The 25,257-nt window shown below is 40.1% G+C and overlaps 1 protein-coding gene and 1 long non-coding RNA gene across 17 annotated transcripts in view; one reads left to right on the top strand and one right to left on the bottom strand.

Moving 5' to 3' along the window:
* LOC120101670 (uncharacterized) overlaps positions 1-25,257 on the top strand; it is a 95,268-nt gene that overhangs the window by 30,869 nt on the left and 39,142 nt on the right. The window contains exon 4 of one of the 3 annotated variants that reach the window (XR_015684623.1): positions 16,853-16,953. The exons of the other annotated variants lie outside the window; for them this stretch is intronic. This is a non-coding gene — a long non-coding RNA (uncharacterized LOC120101670). The remainder of the gene's footprint in view (positions 1-16,852; positions 16,954-25,257) is intronic. 3 annotated transcript variants of the gene reach the window in all.
* The window catches only part of Gpcpd1 (glycerophosphocholine phosphodiesterase 1), a 44,729-nt gene continuing 25,911 nt past the window's right edge, over positions 6,440-25,257 (bottom strand). For 4 of the 14 annotated variants that reach the window (XM_087653346.1, XM_087653341.1, XM_087653347.1 and 1 more), the window contains 14 exons: positions 25,019-25,256; positions 23,703-23,865; positions 23,276-23,408; positions 21,895-21,949; positions 19,805-19,897; positions 18,603-18,623; positions 17,812-17,889; positions 17,349-17,388; positions 15,981-16,042; positions 14,987-15,052; positions 12,612-12,748; positions 12,070-12,205; positions 11,393-11,553; positions 6,440-8,038 (listed from right to left, as the gene is read on the bottom strand). In XM_087653346.1, the coding sequence (XP_087509472.1) occupies positions 7,849-8,038; positions 11,393-11,553; positions 12,070-12,205; positions 12,612-12,748; positions 14,987-15,052; positions 15,981-16,042; positions 17,349-17,388; positions 17,812-17,889; positions 18,603-18,623; positions 19,805-19,897; positions 21,895-21,949; positions 23,276-23,408; positions 23,703-23,865; positions 25,019-25,180 (1,497 nt within the window). In that variant the 5' untranslated portion in view covers positions 25,181-25,256 and the 3' untranslated portion in view covers positions 6,440-7,848. 14 annotated transcript variants of the gene reach the window in all.

Genomic DNA, 25,257 nt, shown 5'->3' on the forward strand with positions numbered 1-25,257 from the left:
TATGTAGGTCAGACTGGCCTTGAATTCCCAGAGAGCCACCTGCCTCGGCCTCCACAGGGCCGGAATTAGATGGTTTGTGCCAAAGCACCCAGTCCAACTTACTCATACGTTAAAGATAGTTCTGAACACCGTTCTTCCTCACAATCGCGGGCACAGCACGTTAAAGGCAGCTCGTCGTCTTCCACTCGGCAACACAGAAGGGATTGCAGACAACAGAACAGGCTTTTCAAAACCATTCAAGAAGGTATAGAGTGATTGTGGTCGTTTTCACCGCCTTCATCTTCCCCATCACTCTCCTCCCAGATCTGAAACTGATCTTATTTCAAAAAGCCCCACTCCCCGCCCCATGCTTGCTTCCTCTCCCGGCTCTGTGACCCACTGAGTTTAACTCTGGTTTCTGGCACAAGCATGGGTGGGGAATTATTTACTGGAGCAGAGATGACATTCTCAGCAGTGATTACAGCACTGAGCAGACACACCACTCCCCTGCAACCATTTCTTCTAATGACTCCTTGGGAGGGACTGAGGCCTTGTGAAATGTTGATGGGCCCCACCTTGGGCAAATGATAGCAGCTTTGATGATCTCATAGGCGTATGCAGTCGTGTCTTGTCCAGGAGACACCATTTTGCAGCAGCCCTTCCCTCCCATCCTCCAGCTCTGATGTCATGTCCACCTTCCCTTCACAGTGTCCCCGAGCCTTGGAGGCAGGTGATATGTTTGCCTGCATTTAAGCCACAGCATGCCAGGAGTCACTTATCCTCAGTGTTATTGGGTGTCTCCAGGTTCTTGACCTCTTACCCAAAGAACTGCAAACCCACAGATCTGCACAGAAGCAAGAAGACTTATTTGGAGCAGTAATCATACAGATACAGAAAGGTTCCCTAGCAAGCTCGACAGCGGCCACATGAGTGAGGACACTCAAGGGCCACAATTATTGTTTGAAGTTGCTTTTATTAGGTTCAAGAGGAGGAGTGGCTGGTGACTGAGGGGCATAGCTATGGAAGTTCTCTAATTGGATTGTATGTCTCTTCCCATAATGCACCTGATTTTAATCATATGCACCTCCACTTATGCATAGGCATAAGATGGTAAATAGGAGCGTCTTCCCCAGAGGTTTCCAGAAGTTAGTTTTGCCTCGTTGCTCATATACCAAAAGCTTGCTCTGGTCAGATCGGTTTTCCTGTTCTTCATAGCATCTGCTTGTTACTAGGGGTGGGGAAACTTGCACCACTATTCAAAGATGAGAGTCTGTATAGCTCTGTGCTGGGAAGAACCAGATGTATTGTTTGAAGAAGGAATGTGTGTACTAGCGTATTTTCTGTTGCTGTTGTAAACACTTAAACCAAAAGTAACTTGAAGATGGGGCTAGGGGTATTTTATCTAACATATCACACACACACACACACACACACACACACACACACACACACACACACACACACACAAAATGTTAAGACAAAGCCCTAGAACACCTTGGAAAGTACCTTAAAAATCAAACAGGCTGAGACCATTATGGTCAAGACAGGCCAAGCTGAAGATCCTTAAGTGCTTAGTGGACTGAGGCAGAAAAAAAAAAAAAAATCATGAATTTGAGGCCATTGTGGACGACTTAGTTTTAGGTTGCCCTGAACCAAAAGCAAAACTCTGTCTCAAAATGACTAAAAACAAAATGATTTGAGAGTATCTGTAGGTAAATGGAAGTTACACTTCTATTTAAAAACAAAGTTTGCATCTAAAAATGGAAAAGTAAAAATCAGGTGTCTAAGAGTGAGAATCAGGGGTTGGGGATTTAGCTCAGTGGTAGAGTATTTGCCGAGCAAGCGCAAGGCCCTGGGTTCGGTCCCCAGCTCCGAAAAAAAGAAAAAAAAAAAAAGAGTGAGAATCAGCTGGAAAAATTGGGAAGGAAAATATGGTCAATATTTTATATAATATTTTATATTAGTTTAAGGGTTAATATTATAAACATTGACCTGCATGTGGTAAAAATCAATAAGGAAACCAAGGCATTGAACAGATTACCCAGAATGCAGTGCAGATGTGCTTTCCTCACTGATTTCAACATATCCTGAACTCAGGTGGCAAAAAGCCTTTACCAGATTTAAGCAGGGGAGGGGGTGGGTCAAGGAGATGAGGAGAAAAGTAGAGGGATGTATGTAAGAAACAAAGGCTATCTGAAAAGCCTTACTTTGTAAGCTATAAACACACACACACACACACACACACACACACACACACACACACACACAAGTGTGGTGGCGGCTAGGATCTTAACCCCAGCACTCAGGAGACAGAGGTGGGTGGATCTCTGAGTTGGAGGATAGCCTGGTCTACAAAAGGAGTTCCAGGACAGCCAAGGCTACATAAAGAATGCCTCAAAAGCAAAACCAAAAACCAACAAAATAATAAAGTGAACCCTTGAGCAGTGGTAACCTGTGTAGGTGAACTCTCAGAAGCCATAGGCTGGAGAACTACATCAGGAGGTGGGTGATCCTTCCCAAGTGCTAGGGTTAAACCTGGCCCTGTAAAATATCCTTCTTTGAGAACCGTAAGTCAGTTTCACCTGTAAGTGTGGATGCCAGATCTAAGCAAAGCCTACAGATCAAGGTGACATTCGTGTGTAGGCTCCATTTAACTGTGGTCAATCTCGCAACACAAATGAACACCACTCGGTCCTTTATCGCATTAAAATTAAGATGGAGGGAAAAAATGACTATTTTCTAAACTTTCAAATGCTCATCAAATAAATCCAATACCTCTTATTGAGGACTGGTTCTCCCAGAAAAGGCAAAAATGATTTTTTTTTAATGTTGGTAGCCATCTGTTGAGAGTTCAGTGAGCATCAAAGTAACATCTCCACTGACAATCAGAACAAAACTCCAGGCTCCCGTGACTGCAGTAGGTAATAAAATGTACAGGACAGTTCCTAAACTAGAAGGAAAACCCACTTCAGTTATGACCAGTTACTTAGAAAACCCCTGAGGCTAAATAAGATTTGGACTATTTTGACTAATGAATTCACAAGGCTGCTAGGATTGTGATCAGTCAACAGATGATGGGCAATGGGATTTGTCTAAAAGCCTGTTTATGGGCAGTAAGATGGCTCAGAGGAGTGCCTGTTACTCTGATGACCAGAGTTTAGTCCGTGGAACCCACATGAGCATTGCGGCATGTAAACCATGCCCAAATGCACAGCCACAAGCAAACACAAAGTAAAACAATAAAATTTTTAGAGGCCACAGAATGGTTTGAGCACTGTGAAGAGAGGCAAGTCCTGAGGAACAGCCTGATATGAGGGGCCTTGCTGCCACCTGAGGCCATGGGTGAGGTTCTGCTTTATGTTACTGCCGAGGGCCATATTTAGGTCATTGGCCATGCAGCAGTAGGGGTCTGTGTCAGTATCTGTGGCCTATATTACTACCAAAGGCCACGCATCCCTGCCACTGGGGAGCTTGTGAGTTTTAAGGGCCGCACAAAGCTGGCCCCACCCTCACCAGCTGCAGCATTTGGTAGTGGGCCCTGCACTTCGCTTGGGCAGCACAGCAGAGGCGGCCCTGGAGGTGGTGGTGGTGAGCTGGCCCAGAAGGCATGAGAATGTGAGAGCTCGCTCTGCCCTCTTACCAGCTACAGCACTGGGTGCGTTAGCTGGGGGAGCACTGGAGAGCTTGCCCTGGTGGTGTGGGTGTGGGAGAGCTCACCAACTCAACTACCACCAAGGCCAGGATTCAGGGCTTTGAGTTGGCCCACCCCAACATCTACCCAATCTGTGAACTGCTGGAGCACACAACGGGGCTGGTTCTGCAGATCCAAAGCTGCGGGATCTCCATGACACAGGGCAGCAACAGGATATCTGAGAAGAGTCCCACTGAGGATCAGGAATGATAGCGTAGCAGAAGTCAGAGGCCTCGAGCCAGATCAATGGCTCAGTGCAGTGAACGCAAAGAAAGATGTATGGACAAAAGGATATACTATGTGACACACTGCAGCTGCCACGAGGCTTATTTTCTTTTGGGGGTGTTGCAAGGGTGAAGGGCAGATAAAAAGGGTCGGGGCATAAGTGAGATTGGGGTACATAATGTGAAATTCACAAAAAAGAAACCTAGATTACAAAAAAACTTCAGAGTAGCTGTTAAGATCCAAGAATGAACTTTCAAGTATACAAATGTACATTTAGAATAAAATTGTAGTTAAATGACTCTGCCTCAATATTTGTAATACAGCAAATTAACACAGTATTTCAAATACTGAATTGGCTCATCTGCATAAGGTGACTCTCAAGTTATAGAATATGTGGGAGAAATTTGTCTGAAAACGTGGCAGCTGCCTGATCACATGGATTCAGTAAGAAAAGCCACAGCCGACCTAGGGTTTAGAAGCTAGCTTGCAGACGAAGGGAAACCTGTCATTAAGTAGGAAGTGCCCTTGTCATGCTAAGCAGAGCCAGGATGGGCTAGGTATACAGGACTGAATTCCGGGAAAGTCTGGGCTGCAGAACTAAGCTGTGGATGGGATGCTCCTGGGCTTTTGCTAAGCTCTCACTTTCTGCAATTAGCTTACCCCACCTTCCATCAGAGGTAGAGGATGTTTAAACTCAAACACTGTACAGATTAACCCAGTTTTCTATTCCTGAATCAGTATTACCTCAGCTGTTTGTCGTTGGGGGTGGGGATTGAGTATGGGCCTCACTGTGTAGTCCTAGCTGGCCTAGAACTATATGGACAAGAGTGGCCTTGAACTCAAGAGATTACCCTGGCCTGACTCCTTAGTGCTGCGGTTAAATGCATTTGCCACCATACCTAATCCTTTTTTTCAATCCTGTAAGGTGCTTTGCCTATGTGACTGCACCATATGCATTTTGTGGTCACAATGGCCAAAAGATGCCAGGTTCCCCTAAAACTGTAGTTATAGAGGTTGTTGAGTCGTGAAATTGAACCTGAGTCCTTTGGGAGAGTAGCCAGTATTACTGCTGGGCCATTCTTCATCCCTTTGCTTTGAAATCAAGACTCTTACATTTTCTTCCTTCGAGACAGCTCTCACCACCCCACTCCACCAAAACAGAAACATGACTACTTTGGCCTGAGTTTAAACAGGTTGTAATTCAAACTGTGACAACCTTTTGGCTGTCGCTCCATTAAGGACTTGCGAAGTCATAACTATTTCATTTTGCTTTTTGTGTTGAGGTATTGTGTATCCCAGGATGACCTAAACTGTGCTTGGGACAGAGTCCAGAGCTTCGTGCCTGCCTAGCAGTCCCAATCATATGCTCTTACAATGTAAATGTCCCAACCTACTTCTCACTCTCTAGCGAGGTTAAATGAATCTTGCATGAATGAGGAGCCCAAACATACTTCTTATACAAATACCTTACTTTCAATCTGAAAATGACATCGTTCTCTCAGTGAAGGGTATGCTTTCATGAAGCCAGTGTAACCAAACCCCTAATATTGTAGACGACACAATGGCAGCTACAGAGAAGGCAGAAGAGGAAATGATGATCATGCATGACTGGCAAGTTGCCCTGCACCATACACAAATCCAGTCAGCTCTATCTTCAGACAAGAGGTCAGAACAACCCTCAACACCTCCTTTGTGAGGGAGCTTTGTGCCCTGCCTCTACACTCAGAAGTGTTAGTACAAGGAGCAAAGGCCAGCGAATCCTAGAACATTCCAGGAAGTGTAAGTTAATTTAACATTAATCGTCTACATGTAAGAACTAACATCTATCCCAGTGGTTGTAGTTAAGCCACTTCAAAATGTGCATTCATAATAAATTCATTTACTGTGGAAATTAATAGATGAAGGTTCTATAAGATCACTGGCAAATGCAATATAGTGAGTAATAAAATATGGGTCCCTCCTTTCAAGAGTGTTGGTAGGATAAAGCTAGATGGCAAAGCCAGAGTGTGGCAGGGTGACTGGGAAAGGTTACAAAGGGCACTTGGGCACAGACGAGTGGTGCAAGGCTACTCACAGCACGGCTGAGTGGAGTGGGAGAGTAACTGCTAGTGATACGGAGGCTTGAGCTAGCCATGTAGCCTAATCACCTAGTCATGGAGAACAGTGGCCAGGCTCTATGTGGCCCACACTCAACTCTTAAGCTCTGCTCTACCCTTTTGCTTCCCTTCTGTCCTGTTCACAATCATGGAGCTAAGAGGGAAAATACATGGGAATGACCACAGAACAAAACTAGAGCACAGGTGCAGTCTACAGAAGAAAAAGAATCACATTTTCTGAAGGTGCCTGATTATGTGAAAATGTTAAAGACTCATTCGACATGGGAAAGGATATAAAAATATCCTCCTAGAAAGTCCACTTTCTAAACTATGTCCCACTAAACACATGTTACAAATACAGTCCCATAGGTTTTCAGACGCCATCCTCCCACAGTGAAGAGCTGAACCCCACTGTTGCACGGTTAAGAACAAATCAGGAAGCCAAAGGTGGTGGCGCATGACTTTAATACCACTTAGGAAGCAGAGGCAGATGATCTGGGAGTTCAAAGCCAGCTGGTTTACACAGTGAGTTCCTGGACAGCCAAGGCTACACAGGTTGTCCCAAAAAATTAAAAAAATAAAAGGTACAACTTGTCATCTCAAGTCTTAGGATTTTAGCTTCTGTCAAAATGTCAATACATGAACAAACTACCCCAGCAGGAACACAGAGCGTGCGGTGAGCCAGCCATACAAAATGAATAAATGACTATTGTCAGACAGATACGATTATAAAACAATTCTACAAAATACCTTCTTCAAATTTCATTTTAAGATGAGGAAAAAATAAATCTGTCATTTTATTTAACATTCATTCTGAAGTTACAGTTTTATCAATACAATCTGCTTCTAATGAAATCTTAGTATAATCCTAAAAGCATGCATTTATATACAGTAATTTCTACATTCCTAAATAAATTACATACATGATATATATTAAACAATAAAGAATAGCAATTTGAGAATTCAGGACATTTATTTTTCTGCATGGGGGTTAACTACTGTGGAGCACACACGGCAATTGCTTACTAGGTAGTGAGACACTAAATAGGCATACTCTTTTTAGGCGACAAAATATTTTCAGTCCTTAACATCTCACTCACCTAGCACCAGATGCAAGGACAGTAAACATGTACAACCTCATGCTTAAAACAAACCTAAAGCATGCACGGAGTCAAATTTACACATTCTGATCTACACGACTATATATGCAATATATACCTCTTACAAATACTTTATACATTAAGTTACCCTGCAGCATTCTGGAACTTTTAAAATCTTTGAACAGTCTATGAAACAAGTTTTGAGGTTCATCTGCAGGCTGGTTTGGGTCAGGTGGGAAATGGCAGCAGTCTGAGGTTTATACTAAAGGAGCCTAGTGCATGTTTCTATCAACCCATGTAAAGACACCTATGTACATGGATGACACAGACTTGTGCAGCTGGAGCCACCAGTGCAAATGCATGCACTTGAGGTACTTATTATTTCCATGGTCAGGTATAATTATGCAGTCATTTTTCTCAAGCACTGAAGATTTAAGACCTAATCAAATGAAAAGCCTGAACTATGAGATATTTATATAGCTAATTTCCAAGTATTATGCTTTTAATGAAGATTCACCATTATAGGCTTAGATCTCTCATTTAAAGTGTTTAACATTTGTACAGAGACTGATTGGTAATTATACCTGGACAAGTGATAAATAGTGTACTTGATATTCTTGCGGGAACTGTAATGATAGTAAAATACTTCATTATTGCTTCATTGGACTGAGAAACCTAAGAGGCGACCGGTGTTCAGTGGTGGAGACGGAACCTCAGCGCAGGGGAGAGCCTCTGAATGTCCTCTGTGCACTAGGAACTAAGCGTTCTCCACATTATCAATGCCGTTAGCATCCACATGGATTTTAGACTCCATACAGAAAGAAGGAGGAATGAAGTGGCTAACAGTGGGACACAAACAGTTCTTAAGCTCTGGCAATTCTCGCTTCAGGCGCTCCAGTTGCTCCACTTGGAATATATTTGGTTGTTCAGGCATCCAATCGTATATCCTATGGTGAAACAGACACAACAAATGTAATTTCATGTTTATTAAAGACTTTTCACGAAAATTCACTTTTGAAATGCCTGGAATATCCTCACTATGGATATTTTATTCTACTTTATACAATAAGGATCAAAGCATTAATTGAATTAATTTTCTTCTCCTTTTCCAAATAATTCATTATAGAACTGCTCTTCTCTAACCCTGGCTATAAAGTAATTCCTTGAATCAGAAAATGGAGCTTGTAGATTCTTGAAATATATGCCCTCCAGTTAAATTAACTGGTGGTGCCTTATATTTTGGAGGAAAACCTCCCAAGAGCTGGAACTTGTCCCCAGTGACTTAAGTCACAGATGACAGAGGCAAGAAGGAGCCTCTGTAGGCTGAGGCTCCCACAGGCAAAGACCAGCTTCACCAGCTGCCAAGCAACAGCACAGAGCCATGAAAGAATTTTTATGACGTCACAGGATGGAAGACAGAATATATACATTAAACCTATGAGCACAGTAACACAAAGAATTTCTGTTAAAGAAATGCAGGGCTGATGGGTTAACTCTGAGGTGTAGTAAGTGTAGTGCTTCTTAGCATGAATGAGAGGTTTGGTTCCCAGCACTGAAAACCAACCAACCAACCAACCATCCATCCATCCAAGCAAGCTAGTGAAAAGAAACACTAACTCTGGGTTTTGTGCATACTAGGCAAGCACTGTGCACTATGCTAAATCCCAGCCCAGTCTTTAGTAGCATATACCAACAGGATAGAGGTGTGTGTGTGTTGGGGCGGGAGAAGTGCTCAGAAAAGGGTGAAACAGACTTAGAAGGTCCATCTCCGTGATTTCAGAGCACTGGTAACAAAGAGTAGATTCTCCCAAGTTTCACGGGGGAAACAAATATTAGCGTTAACGGGAACCAATGTGACTTCACAGTTCTCAATGCTAACAATGGAGCCGAGGGGGAAAATGTTAGAAAACCCTAGGTTTTCATTTGACTTCTGACAGAGAACCTGAGCCTTGAACCTCTGATCCTGCTATCTCCACCTGAGTACTGGGATTAAAGTCCTGGGCCACGTCTTTTAAGTGTGGTGCTGGGGATGTGGCTAGTCCCTTGTATATGCTAAGTAGACTACTAGAGCAATTAATCTGTCCCTTCAGTATGCATCTTCAATGATGAAAAACTACTTCTCTACAAAATGACTAAAGTACATTGTACAGATATAGCCCCTACCTGTACAAAGCTACTGCATTTTGTTTTCTAACATTTCATTGGGAGTGGTTCATCTAGGAAGGCTTTTATTACAGCCAAGCAGGCCTTGAAGTCTTACTCCTCTTGCTTCTATGGAAGCACATGTCCTCAAAGCCCAGCTTGATTCTAGGGGCTCAAGAACAGAAACCAGTGACAGAGAACTTGAGTGGCATTGTAAATGGCCTTCCTTAATTTAGGCCTAAACATCATCACCAACTTGCAGTGAGTGTAAATAAAAGCAAGTGATTTTAAAGTCCTCCCTCTTGTGCTTCATGCTGAACCCATGCCTGAGCAAACCCCATCAAACCAAATATGACCATCTCAAACTCCCACCTCTGTAACATTCTTCAAACAAGCTGAGCCAGGGTGAAGCCATCTTCCTTATCACTTGTATCATCCCACTGTTATTACATGTCAACACTGGGCTTCAAGCATGAAAGCTCTTGAGAGTCATCCATGGAATAACCTTACAACATCCTTTTCTGCAGTCATTTTCTGGATACTCACTATTTTTATCAGATTGTTAATACAAAATTTAAGTTTTTATCTTGTTAATTGTAAGCACTTATTTTTTTTTAAATCTGGCTAGTCACTCTATTTTAGACAAAACTAACCAATTGGTTTAAAAGGCAGGCAGACAGGTAAATAAGACAGCAGACCAGCTAGGCATGGCAGCTTTCAACTGCAATGTCTTTGGGAAGCTGAAACATGAAGATTGCGACACTGAGTAAAACCCTCCCTATCTTCAAAACCAAAGGAAGTAAGTGAACACCAGTCCAGACAAGAGTGGGAGTAAAGTCTTTATTAAAAAGAATGGTACAACTCAGTAGGATAAAGAGTAGTAGGAATTAAATCTAAGGAAAGCTTATTTTGGTTTTTTTTCTCAAGGTCTGGTCAAAACTTTGTACTTCCTCCATCGAGTCGTTTTTTTACAACCTAAAGCTTCTTTACACTAAAGCAACTTTCTGAACATCAGCAGCTATTAAACTTACATCTTACATACCAATTCCTAGGAAGCTGTATCCAGTCAACAAATATCTGATCCCACAGTCTACATATTATTGTCTTAGCCTTTGACGATAGTAAACAAAAAAAGGAAAGTGTCCTGGTTCTTGTGCAGCCCACACTCTGTGTATGCATTAGGAAACGGGGAGGCCAGGAAGGAAAAGACACACAATACAATGTTACATATATCTGTGTTTGTCCGTGATAAATTATCTCAAGCAAAGTTAAGAAGCACCCTATGAACAGAAGCTACCATTTTAAATAGTGTAGTCCTTGTGCAAGTGACATTTCAGTGTACGGGAGTCACTCTCTGAAGCAGAAAGAAAGAGCCCATTGAGGAATGTTGTGTGAGTTAAGATCCCAGGGGAAAATAGGAATGAAGAAGAGGTTCAAGAACACTGCCATGGAAGACTTCAAGGATTCGGCCTGAGAAAGCAAAATAAGCAGAGTGGCCATTTAGGCTGAAATCAAGAGAAGGGACGTAAAAGTTTTAAAGTCAGGGAAGTGTCCTGAGTTGGATATGAGTGAAGATAAGGACCCCCACACAGGAAGAGATCACTGTAGACCCTTGAATGAGGAAGTATGGTCCCCAGTTGGACTATTTGGGAAAGATTAGGAGGTATGTATGGCCTCGTGTGTTTGTTATGAGGCAGTAAACTTTGAGGTTACAAAAGTCCACACCAGGGACAATCTGTTTCTGCCTGTGTCTCTGACTCCTGCTTGTGGATCAGAAGTAAGCTGACAGCTACTAACTACTCCAGTGCCATGCCTGCCTTCTGCCACACTCCCCACCATGACAGCCATGGGCTCACCCTCCAAAACTGCAAACAATTCACCTTGATCACAGTACTTCTTCACAGCAATAGAATGTAACTAAGACAACTGCAGAAAAAGTTTTGACAGACAGGAGTGAGACAGGCAAGTACCCTCACTTCAAGGCAAATACATTTGGGTTAGGGCTTCTTAAGTGGCTTTTGACATATCTCAACACCTGGGAAAGGTCACAGTGTCAAGATAAAACTTTAGGCTAAACTATCTAATTTTAAAATAGTTAAAATAGATAAAACTACACTGTTTGAACAATTCCATGGAGATTTTTTACAAAAAACAAATACCTATCATATATTAGACCATTTACTCCAAATTCCTTCAGTTTCCTTCTGTTTTCAGGATCATTGGTATCATCACCCCAGCAGAATATGACCAATCCCTTATCTTTTGCCTCTTGGACATAGGATGGGTTTCTAAGGAGATCTTCAGTATGGGCATTTATCCCCTAGAAGAAAAATTCATTGTTTACAAAGAAGAAATGTAGTCATTACAAATACTAAATGACTCCAAGTTATCACTCTTATGAGCGATAACTTGCGATGCAAGAGGGAAAAATGGACATTTTTTTCCTTATAATTCCCCTTATTTAAGGGATTCGATATGTATGTGTATATATAGTATATATAATATATATAATATATAAATGTGACTTTTAAGCTCACATTGAATGTACAATCACTGTCATTTCTCTACTTGACATTAGTTAAACCTTTAGCCAGTTGTTAGAACAACGGGAAACCTTATTTAATACTGTCTAAAACAAAATGAGAACTTATATACAAGCAGTACTTAATGTATTCGGCCAGCTGTGTTTATCTACTCACATGTATACATGTTTATCATGTATGTGCATGTAACAATAACGAAACAAAGGTTGCGCATTTGCAAGGAGTGGGGAGTATGAGAGTACTTGAAGGAAATATGGGGCATTCGTAAGAAAGAAAATTGAAACACAACTTACCAAAATATTTTCAAACTGTGCAAAGCTCATTGCAATGGGTGTTGTCCGAGATCTGAGGTCCATGAGTTCAGGGTAAATGTCAGACTTTCCTTGGGTCAAAAATAATATGGGATATTTGTTTTGTTTCTGCCGAACCCTAAATAGACAAGAGATAAAGGGGGAAAGATTAGGAAGATTACTTTGAACCTTTAAAAACTACTTACAAGAAAACAGAGAGGCTCCAGAAGGTTGAGGCTGGAGGATCACTGTAAGCTCAAGGCTGCCTAAACTACACACTGAGTTCATGATCTACAGATAGAGAAACTCTCAAAAGCAGAACAAATAAGAAACCCTCGGGGCTCACGTCTGATGTGGAGGACAGTGCCCGGCCCCAGTCCAGTGCAGACCTAAGGAGAGGTGAAGTGCACTTAACAAGCGCCCTCCCTGTTCAGGAAGAGAAAGCAACTGACTGAGAGGACGCCATCTGGGTAACCTCCCAAAACTGGTTCCCAAAAACCTACCATCACAGGATACAGAATTAAAAAACCCTGAGTACTACTCACATTGTACAGATGTCTGCATCAAATGAAGAAAATACTATTCTCCTCTTCCCGGAATTTTCTAAAACAGTTTTTAAAATTATATCCAAAAATGCATTCATATCAAAATATGTCGATAAGTTGCCGTCCCATACTCCATCCTGTATGAAAGAAAGGAAATTGAGAGACCGAAACACGCTGGAGCTGCATGTTAGAGAAGCCTCAACAGCAATCGGCCCAACATTTAAAAATGTAATTATGTATTTCCCCCAAAGCATGCAGAATATTACAGACACAGACAGTGCAGATATTATTAAACCAAAGAAGCATATCCGTCTTTACACAGTTGCCCCTTTTGGTCCCGGAGCAGATACTCAGCTTATTATAACATTCTTCTTGTCTACAGCACATGACTAAGCCACACCCGCCTATCACTCTGTCTATCTCACATATGGTGCTTTGTATTCTCTGCCTTGGACTCCTTTATTTCCATCCTGCCACCCAGTAACTAGATTTGTTTTCTATCTTTGAAATAAAAAATGGCCCATATAAATAAAATCAAGCAGCATTTTCCTGTGGCTGGCTGGCTTCTACTTAGCAAATAATTTCCCAAGGCCCATTTAATGTGGCAAATGGCAAGATCTCATTCTTTTATAGAGAATTTATGTATGACTATTTCTTTGTCTGCTTGTCCAGTAATGGCCACTTTATTTTAGGCTGTCTCTTAATTTTGCCTATTGTGAACAATGGGGCAATAATTACCTTTACAAGATCTGATTTCATTTCTTTTTGGTAGATATCAAGGATAGCTGGGTCATATAATAGAATTATATTCTTAATTTCTTTAGAAACCTGTTTTTCATAATAGTTGCACCTATCTATATTCCTGTCCAATCAGGCTCAGGAGAAATATTTTAATCACATTAGGGCTAATAATTGGTTTCTTTTTTGATAACAACCACACTAAAGGTGTGTGGCATGATACTCACTAATGGAGCTGGCTAACTCTATTTCACAAGAGCAAGCCAAAGGCCAGGAACAAATGACTGCCAAAGACACATGGTTATCTAGTGATAGCACAGCAATAATAACTCAGATGCTGAGATAATGAGGATCAATTAAACTACCAATAGGCTTTGGATATAGACTTAATAAAATAAGTAAAAGCTGTATCTCTGGAAATTTGCTATGACAATGACATCATCTTCACAAACCATAAGATCAGTCCTTATTAAGTATTAATTTCTATTATAAAATATTAAATGTCTCAGTCAAAATGAAGCCTCAGCAGACAGATAAACTATGTATTAGGAAATCTTGGTTAAGAATCTGCTATCTGCACCAGGACCACCTTAGCCTGTTCCAAACAGCATGGTTTGAAGGCAGTTATTTTCTAGGCTGTTGGTCCAAATGGGCAATTATGCCTCAGGACCCTTTAGAACTCATGTGGAGGCGACCTTCCTCTACCCATAAATATATTCAATAGATTCTATCTTTAAAAGATCTCCTTTTAAATTCATGTTTATGTGTGGGTATGTGCATATCAATACAGGTGCCTGGAGGCCAGAGACACTGGGTTCTCCTGAACTGTGAAATTATGAGCAGTTGTGAGGACCTGGTGCTTAGAACTGTGTTTGTATCCTCTGCAAGAGCAGTAAGTGCTCCAGTCCCAATAGTTAACCATTGTTCTCCTCAACTAGCATAAACTCCAGAAAAATAGAACCTTATTTTGTCCTTATTCTGCATATTTCTGGGCATTCAGAAAATACCTGGACTTTACTATCTATCTTCTCAGTAACTATTTCTGGATAATGAATATCTAAACCTGGAAATGATTTAAAACACAGAAAATCCTTAACTTATGCTTGGACGTAGAAAATAAAAACAAAAAAATGAGTGAGAGTTTGATTACTTTTTAAATATACACAGAAACTGTTTTTATCAATATATACCCAGGCCACATATACCAAAATCTTTAATTCAGCAATTAAGAGGTATTCGTGGTAGATTTATTTTGTTAAATAACAAAGTAAAAAAAATCATTTTTAAAACAGCAGCAAATTCAAGTAATGTCTCTGGCAATTCAATTATCACAATGGACTCTAAACCTATTTTTGTAATAGGTGTGGAGGGCTGGTGAGGTGGTTGGGCAGGTAAAAGTACTTGATACCCAAGTCTGACCACCTGGGTTTGATTCCAAGTCCATGGATAGAGTCCTAAAAGTTGCCCTCTGTCCTTCCCATGCATTCAGAAAATCCATACCATCTTTACAAACACATGGCACAGTTTCTCTTCCTTTCTCAATTCTAAAGGTCCAGCAAGCAATGTGCTTCAATGAAAGAAGATTTCAGTTTTACTTAATTTCATTTAAAAAAAGAGTTAACAAAAAAAGCACTTACCCTGTGTTGGCAAATCCATTTTATTTCTATATTAAATCCTACATTTTCTGGCAATGACTCTAAAACCTACAGTGTTGTTTGTTGATGAATTGTAAGATAAATGGCAAAAAGAAAAAAAAAACAGAATTAATACAATTATTACCAATGTCTTGTCATTATGAGCAAACATGGTAGATTTATTTTGTTAAAGTAAAAAAATTTTTTAAGCAACAGGTTCAAGTAATATCTTTGATGACTCAATTATCACCACAAAAGACCTTTAACCTAAAACCTTTTCCACCATTCTTATAAAAAAATCTAAAGTGAGCTGTAGGCAGCAAGACTATCCCATTCCTACTGTCTAATTCTAATCCTAACCCCCATCCCTAACCTAAGTCATGCTTTCTCAATTATATTTATTTATTATATAATTATATAATTTATTATATAAATTAAGATCAAATGAAAATCACTTAACGCTTTTAAGGTATTATTGTTCAACAAATCCATGCTGATTGATTAACCCCCTCCCCAAGAAAATACATCATATTGTTCTGAGGTCCATAACTCAAAAGGGCTAACGCACGCAGGCAGGTGTGCACACTGGGGTTATATGAGTTGCTCATATTTCCTGAAGAAAATTATCTGGACACTTGGCATTCAGCTAATTTTGGCAGCTGTAACTAGAAAATCAAATTAAAGACGTGGTGCAGAATGCTTGCTTAGAATGCATGCATGAGGTCCTAAGTAAATTCCTACCAACAGAGCCAACTGCAAAGCAGAAATATAGCATGGACAGAAGCCAGACCACAAAGAACAAACTTATACTACTGTCTTCAACTTTAGTCCAAGTCTTACTCAAGTGAACAGTTCAGCTATTCTTTAACAGGCAGTACCCACAATCCTAGTATCTGGGAGGAGGCAGGACAACAAGGAGTTCAAGAACCTAGGCAGCCGAGCTGTAAAGAAATCATCTGTGCCAACAGGTAATGACCTGTGTCCTTCAAGAACTTACCATCTTAAGAGAAGGAAATGGTTGGTTTTCAGAAAAGGAATTTTCCTCCTCAGCCATACATTCTGAAATTCAAATTATAGAAGCCTCATAAGTAAAATGACCCTACAGCAGATCTTCTCCCAAACCTTAGGATATCCTGCCTATGCACTGAAGTTATTACTAGATCTTTTAGGCTTAAATCTTAAACCATCAAGAACCCCATTTTCTAAATAAGCATCTAGCAAAAAGACTGGCTTGTAATATTTCGCTTCTGCGGCCCCAAAAGTGATTGTTTTCATATAAAAACTGTGAAGATGAATCTCTAATAGCAGCTAGTGCTAACTCATCTATTGGTGGAATTTCAAGTTGTATCAAAACCAGCTCAGAAATTACAGATTAAAGAAAATCTAAGACTTGGGGCTGTTGCTCAGTTGGTAAAGAGCAGATCTGGCATGAGTGTAACCCTGGGCTCCAGCTTCAGGAGAAAAGAGAACTGGGCAAGAGGATAAGAGTTCAAAGTTATCCTGGATATATATGTGTGAACTCAAGGCTAGCGTAAGCTACATGAAAATCTATAGTTGCTTTTGTTATCGTTATCTCTTAATCCAAACTAAATTTTAAGTAGACATTTTAAGAAGCACAGAAGTTTTGTCCAGAAGAAAAAAAAATCAGCCCATGTACAGTTCAAATGCATTTTAAAACTAAAATTAGGTAAAATCTTGAATTGAATAATTTAGGTAAAATTTACTTTGTTTATAGTTATAAATATCTACAAGCCTATGAAGTAACATACTGAGATAACCTTGGTGTCTAAAGCACCTCATAAGCCTTCACAAAGGCAGTTGCCATGTGGCTTTCACAAAACACATTGAGTGCCTGTCCCTTTCTTCTAGAACAGTGTGGAAGTCTCTGGAACTATGAAACCACTAGCCTGCCTTGGAGAGATGACATTCCAGCTAAAGAAAGGAGGTGCAAAAGCAATGGCTTCCAGGAGGTACATAAATCATTGAGCTGTGATGAGAGAGGAATATAAAGTGGCACTAAACAGTGATGTGGGAAGCAGGACATTCTAGGAGGACACTAAGGCACCAAGTTGACCGTGACTGCCACTCATCACAGCTAGGGAGCTAGGAGCTGACTCAACTCCTGGTGCTGGACTCAGGACTTGAGAGGCGCCTACTTTGTGATGGTTAAGAGCTTTGGAAAGAGCGGACATGAATCTAAGTAGTGAGGTGCTTATCTGCATGGAACACCCGGGTTGAATGTCAGTTCACATCTATGAAATTACATTCAGATGGACCAATCCCACAGTCATTAAAATGACCAATACAAATGTCTCTATGCCAATCATAAAACAAAAATAATACTTCCAAACAAACTAGCACCTACGTTTCTGGTCTTTGGTTTTTAGTGCAGTCACATGAGAAAGCTAGAAAACAAAAACACACAAAACATAATTAGAAAAAAACCCATCGTTTATGCAGGCAATTACACGGAAGAAATTTGAAGAGCTAGCAAGCTAGAACACACAAAATGTGGAATTACCAGTTTAATAATAGAAACTAAGCATTGTATGTACTTTCTATTTGTATGCATTCATATAAAAACATGACCAAATGCCTAAGAGAAGATACAAAAACTACAGTTAGAAAACTATTGTACTTTGCTGTTTAATATCTAATAGGGGAGAGATAAGGAATCATGCAAAATAAAACAGATCCAAGATCCTAATATGTGTATAAAACTGTATCACATGCATGTTGAGTGCACAGACATTCTTATGTGCAGAGTATGACTAAATCAGACAAATGTAAACAGTACTAAAAACTTTCATTAATGTCACTGTCAATACCTTCAATAACTGGAGTTGGTCGAATGTTAATTCCTTTACTGGGATTTCAAACAATTCAACTGGATCAGCTTCATATTTCTATTAGAAAAAGGGAGAGATCAATCTGTTTTACTATTTTTGAATGTTTGCACTACATAGACTTACAATCTTAATTTACTGAAGATGAGGTAGCTCTTAGGTATCATGACCCCATGCAGCAAAAAAGTCCTTCTAAGTAACACTACAGGAGATCTTGTCATTTTATTTTTTCCTTGTAGTCCCAGAAGAGCCCACAGCCTTCCACATGCTGAGCAAAGGCTGTCATCTCTGTGTGCACTGCAGGCAGCCAGAGCCAAACCCTATGCCCCTAGCCAGAGCCTGGAAGAAAGGCATCTGGAAGGAAGGAAGCACCCATGACAGAGCATGGTGTCAGGCATCATTTTACTGCCTCCTTCATGTGTTATGCACCTCATTTGCCACTTAATCATGCTACATGCCTAGGAACTCAACATGCAAGTACTATAATCAATTTCTAATTTTCTATTTTTTCTAAGCTTTTTGATATTTAAACCACTAAAAGTTGCAGGTGCACACACAAAAAAAATCTATAAAAATGTGTCTGGTTATCTATAAGCAGTATTTAAGGACGATGATCTAGCATATATACTCCACAGGCAAAACTACATTTTGAAGCCATATCAAATGTTATAGTGTAGAAAGTACCACTCTTTAAGGAAGTGAGTTAAGGTACCACCAATAAATCATTAAATGTCATTGTGCAAATATATTCACTCATGAACATTGGTACAAACCTGTGTATGCACAAATTTTTTCTGGAAGGACACACAAGAAACTATTAAGAATAAGGGAATGAGATCAGGGGAAGGGGAGGGAAGATTTGTCATTCATCTCATCTTCTGAACTACTTGCATTTTTTACTGGACACAGGTGAATTATTTTTACATGAAAATGGTAACTTAAAAAAATAAAACAAGATAAAAATATGTACAATTCATTACTTTCATTTCCCCATAGCTCATTGGGATTCAACTTCACAGCAAGACAGTCTGCTGAAAACAAGGGATCAATGAAACTCTTCAGTAAACTATGCTAGAAAGAACTTTCTCTTGCAGTAAAAATGCTAGAAAGAAATTTCTCTTGCATTTTGTCCCATTTCGTTATTCATTTGAATAGATGAATCCTCTCCTTTTGCCCTCCTGATACTATTCCTGAAAGATAGAAAGGTCCTTGTCTAGGTCTGAACTTAGGAACTAAGCAGCTAAGCAGGTAGAGCCAGCTATCCTGTCAGACGCTATTGTCCAATAGCAGCAAACTGGCTAACGAGATCACTGAAAATGATCTCCATTTAAGAACAAGCCCAGGAAGAACCTTCCTAATTTAAGTTCCTTAGCAAATACTTGGTTCATGTATACATTCCATGTCAGAGAATAATACTGCAAGCACGTTTTTCAAAACAGTAACAAGAAATCTTAAAAATTCTACGTGCATTTTCAAATCTCTTCCCTTTATCACATGTTCCTCTTTTCTTACTGCTTCTAGGGCACCTGTGTCTCACTGTTCTGTAGTCCTCAAATTCCTGTATCTCCCATTTAACCTGCCTTGACTGAGAGGCCTTCTGCATACTGATGCCACCCCAACCCACTGTGGTCTCTTGTAGATATGGCTAACTGTGCCAGCTGATTGATTTAAGATATGAAGTAGAAATAGATAGAACATGAGGAAATAATTTCTTTTGTCTCAATATTGTACTCAAGGGACCAATGCAGAAAAAATACTTGACATGTTCTCTCATCAGTAAAAAGCAAATTCAGCAAGACTAATGCCTGACTCTAGGAAATCACTATTCCCATCAAACCTGTCCCCTAATACCATAAAGGCTTAAGAACTGTTAGTAAAGAATGAATTAATTTATCAACTCTAACAAATAACTAACTAAAAATGTAACAAACTTTCTTCTTAAGCATTAGTGTAAAATACAAGAATGTCAACATACCCTTTTCATAGTTAAACAGCAGGTGAGATCATGATACACTACAGGCACTAAGTCCTTTGAAAGGTGGACATCAAATTCCACAAATGCTGCACCCTGGCAGAAAAAAGGAAGCAAGTGTCTCAAACATTTCACACTTCAGATCAACTATTTTGTTTAGGGTAAACCATAATTTTGTACAATAAAACCTCTTCATAAATATCTCACTTCAAACTTCACCAACATGGCTAATTGGTCTCCTACTACAATTTTGTTATGTAAAAGCACAACATTTTCTAGGTCAAAAAAACCCTGTGTATTGGGGTACCCTGATCTATTTACAATCACTCACAGCAGTAAGAAGCAGTCAGACAGCAGTCAGTGCACTGAGCAGGAGCACAAGATACCCTCTATATATTCTAAGAGAAATAAATGAGGAAATTAATGTGCTACAGAACCTCCTCACTGTTAGTGAGTTAGGAGTACTTGCTGCTCTTGTGGAGGGTCCAGGTTCAGTTCCCAGCTCACAAGTCAGGTCACTTAGAACCATCTACAATTCCAGTCCCCAGGGGATCAGATGCTCTCCTCTGGTCTCAGCAGATGAGGCATGCATATGGTGCTTGTACCAACGGCACACACACACTCAGACCCACATACATATTAAAATTCTTTCAAAAAAGGGAACTACATCATTTCCTCATAGCTCCACCTGTACATGAAGTCATTTTCCTAGTTAAAATGTCTTATTTTACTGTTGGCTGCTATTTTACTATAACTGCTATTCTAGAGGACAGGAGTCACCACCTAGCATACACACTGGATGGCTTATTTTCTCTGAAAGAAAACTTTACCAAAAGATAAAATGCTGCTTAGTTAACAATAAACTAAAACCAGTTCCAAATTATGAAGTATGGTCCAATATACCCCTGGATTAGTATATCCTTTCAAATAAAAAATTATATACTAATTTTTTTGATACAGGATCTCACTGTGCAGCCATATCTGGCCATGAATTCAGAGATCCAATCTGCCCCTGCTGGGATTAAGTTTATATTACTTTGGGAAGTGAAAAGCACTGTGAAAAACCATGGGAAGAAAAAAAAATAAGATGGCCTCTCATCCTGCCTCCCAGTTTAAGGGTAGAGCCTGAGTCTCTCTGGTGGACAACAAAAAATGAACTGTAACAGTTAATGACTGGATAAAGAGAAAATTTAACATAAAGTTTACTTTTTTAAAGAGTACAGAATAATGCATTTCATCATGGTACTTCATACATGTATTGATACATTCTTGAGATATATAGAGGCAACCATGTAACAGTTCAGTGGGTTTACTTGGCACAAGCTGAATTCAATCTCCAAGACTGACATGATGGGAGGAGGGTACCAATTTCCACAAGAGGTCCCCTGACCTCCACACAGTGCTTGAAAGTCACCTCAAACCCAGCAATAAAAACATGCAATGAAGTGTTACGTAAAATCACTATATCCTATTAGCATTATTGTTAAAGTAAAAACCAAGCATTTTATCTCAAAAATAAAGGAAGGGACATGGTGGCTCATGCTTGTAATAATCATAGCACTTGAAAAACAGAAGCAGGGAGCCAAAATTCAAGGCCAGCCACCTTCTTCTATTTAAGACAGGTAGACCTAATCTCAAAAAAAAAAAAAAAAAAAGGTTGTGGTTGTGTGTGTGTGTTTTGGTGCCAGGGGTCAGGGGTGTTTACAGCTCTTATTCATTTTTGCTCTTTCAAAATATCTGGGTTTAGTTCCCAGAACCCACATGATGGCACTCAATGGACTCCAGCTGTATAGGGTCTGATACCTTCTGGCCTAAGGAAACCAGACACCAAACGGTGCACACACACAGCAAAACACTCATACACATATTCTTAAAGGTTCATGTTATTCTGTTATTTACGTATAAATCTTCATCACAAATCTAAACACAAACACCCTAAGATAGTTCACTTAGGAACATCTTCAGGATAGTTTTATCTGTCAGCAGATAGTTCACTTAGAAACATCTTCAGGATAGTTTTATCTGTCAGCAGAAACTGGAAGAGACCCCTGTCTCGATCTCAGCAATGCAGGTGTTTAAAAAAGGATACTTACATGGCTGGCAGCATTTCTTAAAGAAGCAATAGTATTTTCCTGTACTTTAGCCAGCCTGAAATAAAGAAATACAGTCATCAAGGACTAAAGAAAGTGAGGGACCCAGTGTGGAGAGTGGCGTCCCATTATCATATATTATCCTATAGCCCCATACCTGCATACTAGCACATGGGCATATATACATACCAAACACCCACGCATGCACACAATAAGGAGATAAGTTATTAACAAGGAACTTGAAAGTGCTTCTTACTTAAATGTAAGCTGACTTGGTTTGGAGACCTAAGAGGTCATAATGACAACCACAAGTCCCAAAGCAACTTCAGAATCACTTTATTTTGTTTAGTTTCTCGTTTCACATCTGGTATAAATAAATATGAAGTTAAGTAGTAAGTATAGTTAGTATAAGGAGTAAGGGACAGCCTTGGCTATCCTGGAACTCGCTCTGTAGACCAGGCTGGCTTGAACTCACCAAGTTCCACTTGCCTCTTCATCCCAAGTGCTGGGATTAAAGGTATGTGTAACCACTGTGATGCCAGAATGCTATGGGGGCTGGAGATGTGACTTATTGGTTAAGAGCACTTGCTATTCTAGAGGACAGGAGTCACCACCTAGTATACACACTGGATGGCTCACAACCTGTAGCCCCGGTTCTAGGTGATCTGGCATCCTTAATATTTCATGAGCATTGCGCACACATGAATGCATGCATACACACACACACACACACACACACACACTATTTTTTAAATCGGATTAAATTTTATAATAGAAAGCCTAGAGCAATTCAACGCTGACAGGTTTACAAAACTGGGAGGAAAACACAACTTTATTAGGCTGGCATTTCTGTCTGATAAAGTCTACACTTAACTCTTCTCTTTGGACTTACACTTCCATGAAACTATGGCTATGAGGAGAAGAATCACTAATAATCTTGATCAAGCCTTCCATAGGTGAGGAAACAGATCCAGACAGGGCAGCTTGCAAGAGCAACAAGAGTGATAACAAAGGCCAAAAAGCTTTCTGTGTTGAAATCTCCCTCCTGCCCAGCAACCACATGGTGGCTCCCAACCATCTGTAATGGGATCCGATGCCCTCTTCTGGTGTATCTGAAGACAGTGACAGTGTGCTCACATACATAAAATAAATAATCTTTTAGGAAATCTCCCTCCTGGCTTTCCATTTGTAATGTCTTTTTCCTTATGCAGTCAGTGTATCAGAAAGACTGAACATTATCATCTCAGGAATGACTTGTTTCTATTGAAATAGTAATTCCTTTCTCTCATCACCACATTTAATTTTATGGCACTGACATTTAGCAGGTAAAGCTTCCCCACGCTTGGGCTACTGACTAGTAGTGGTATCCTAATGTGCAACTTACTTGGCAGTTGTTGTTGAGTTCCCTGCACCACGATGTCCAACATCCAGTGGTATTCTTGGTTTCCAATACTTGGAGAATGAAGACTGCATAGAACAACTATATCCTGGTAATGGCTTGATGATGATAAAATCAACTTCCATAGGAAAAGAGCAGGAGGGGGCATGATTAAAAAGACCACTATAAGCTCAAAGGGAATCTGAAAAGTACTTAACCAGTCTTGTTAAACTATCAGACAGAAAAGGATCAAAATAAAATTGATTCTGAGTAAGTGCAGAAAATTCAATAACTATGCTCCTTCTCCAAGTGTTATACTATTAAATCACGAAATAAAGATAAATTATCATTCACAAATACTATTTAAACTAATAAAAATTTTGGAATAATCTTAGTTTAGTTGCAAGAGCCTATCTGCTTCTCCCCAACTTACCTCTGACTTTGCCTATAGTTTTTCTGGAACTTCTGCTCATGATGGGAAGAGTAAGGATTCCAGCGCTTCTCTCACTCTCAGCAATGGTAGATGACAGGAGGCATGCTGTGCCCACATGTCCAGGAAGAACATCACCCTGGACTACATGCTCACTGAGATCTTCCTAAAAAAAAAAAAAAAGGTTCAAAATACCCTGAATTTTTATTTACATTTTAAAAACTTTTTGTGTTGGGGAGAATGAGGATGTTTGGCATGCAAATGCCACATGTAGAGGTCAGAGGACAAAGGTCAAAGTTGAGTCTCTATCATGTGAGTGCCAGGGAGTGTACTATGTCCATCAGGCTTAGCAGCACTCGAACTATGAAAAAGATAGATTTAGTTATTAAATGAGTGTGTGTGTGTGTGTGTGTGTGTGTGTGTGTGTGTGTGTGTGTGTACATGCGCACACATAGGAGTACAGTGTCTGTGGAGGCCAGATGAGGAGTTCAGACTCCCAGGAGCTGGTTCCAGGAGGCAGCAATGGGCTGCCCCACATTTCCACTAGAAACTGAGCCACTTGAAGAACAACACTCGAAGCCCAGTGGCAAAACAAACAAGACTTCTCACCTCCATCAGAAAAAGACTAATCTAATGGATGCCCTCTTCGCAGGAATGTCAAGGAATGACAAAAAAAAACCAATCAGCACATCTGGAAAGCTGGGTTAAACAGCAACCTACATACAGAAGGGACCAAATCTCTAAGTGTCCTCTAGCCTCAATAGGAGCACGTGGCATGCAAGCCTCACCAATGCACACTCACACCATGTGAACATAAACATAAAATAAAATATATTAATGTGCTGTTAAACATTTATATTAAATTGTAAAATAAAGTTACCAAAACAGTGAATTGAATAATAAAGATACAGTTCAAGCTGAGGGTGCAGCTCAAGGGAGATGCTTGTCAAGCATGCATGAAGTCCTGCTCCCATTTGCAACACCATGGAAACTGGGCACCGAGGCCATGCCTATCTTTAATCAAGGCCATCCTTAACAACATATTGAGTTCAAGGCCAACATGGAAGGGCTATAAAGTCCTCATTAAGAGAAAAAACAGACTTCCCCCATGAAAGAAAGTCACGTTTTCCATCAATGGGTACACAGCTACCTGACCCTCTTTAATCAATTTCTGACAAAGTCTTTGGAAGATGCATACACATCCTGTCCTGATAATATAATTCTACTCAAACTGTCCTAAAATCTAACCATATACAAAAAAGTAAGTATGAATAGAGCCTGAATTCTTTGTCTGATCCCTTGCTGTGATCACTACTCACCTCAAAAAAGTCAAAGATGAGTTCAAGGTTGTCCGGCTCCATTGTCTGTATGCTGTACTCTGTCCAGCGGTCAGGCTGTAAGCCATACCCACATTCTGGCTGTGAGTGCCTGCACTTGAACTCATTGTCACTTATTAAGGATATCTCCAGGCTATTGGACATCTTGTGAAGAACAGTGGGAGATGCCTTATCATCGTCGTCATCATCTTCCTCCAGACCCTCTAGTGTAAGCTTTACCC

The sequence above is a fragment of the Rattus norvegicus genome, chromosome 3 (assembly GCF_021556685.1).
Source record: "Rattus norvegicus strain SHRSP/BbbUtx chromosome 3, alternate assembly SHRSP_T2T, whole genome shotgun sequence".
NCBI classification, from domain to species: domain Eukaryota; kingdom Metazoa; phylum Chordata; class Mammalia; order Rodentia; family Muridae; genus Rattus; species Rattus norvegicus.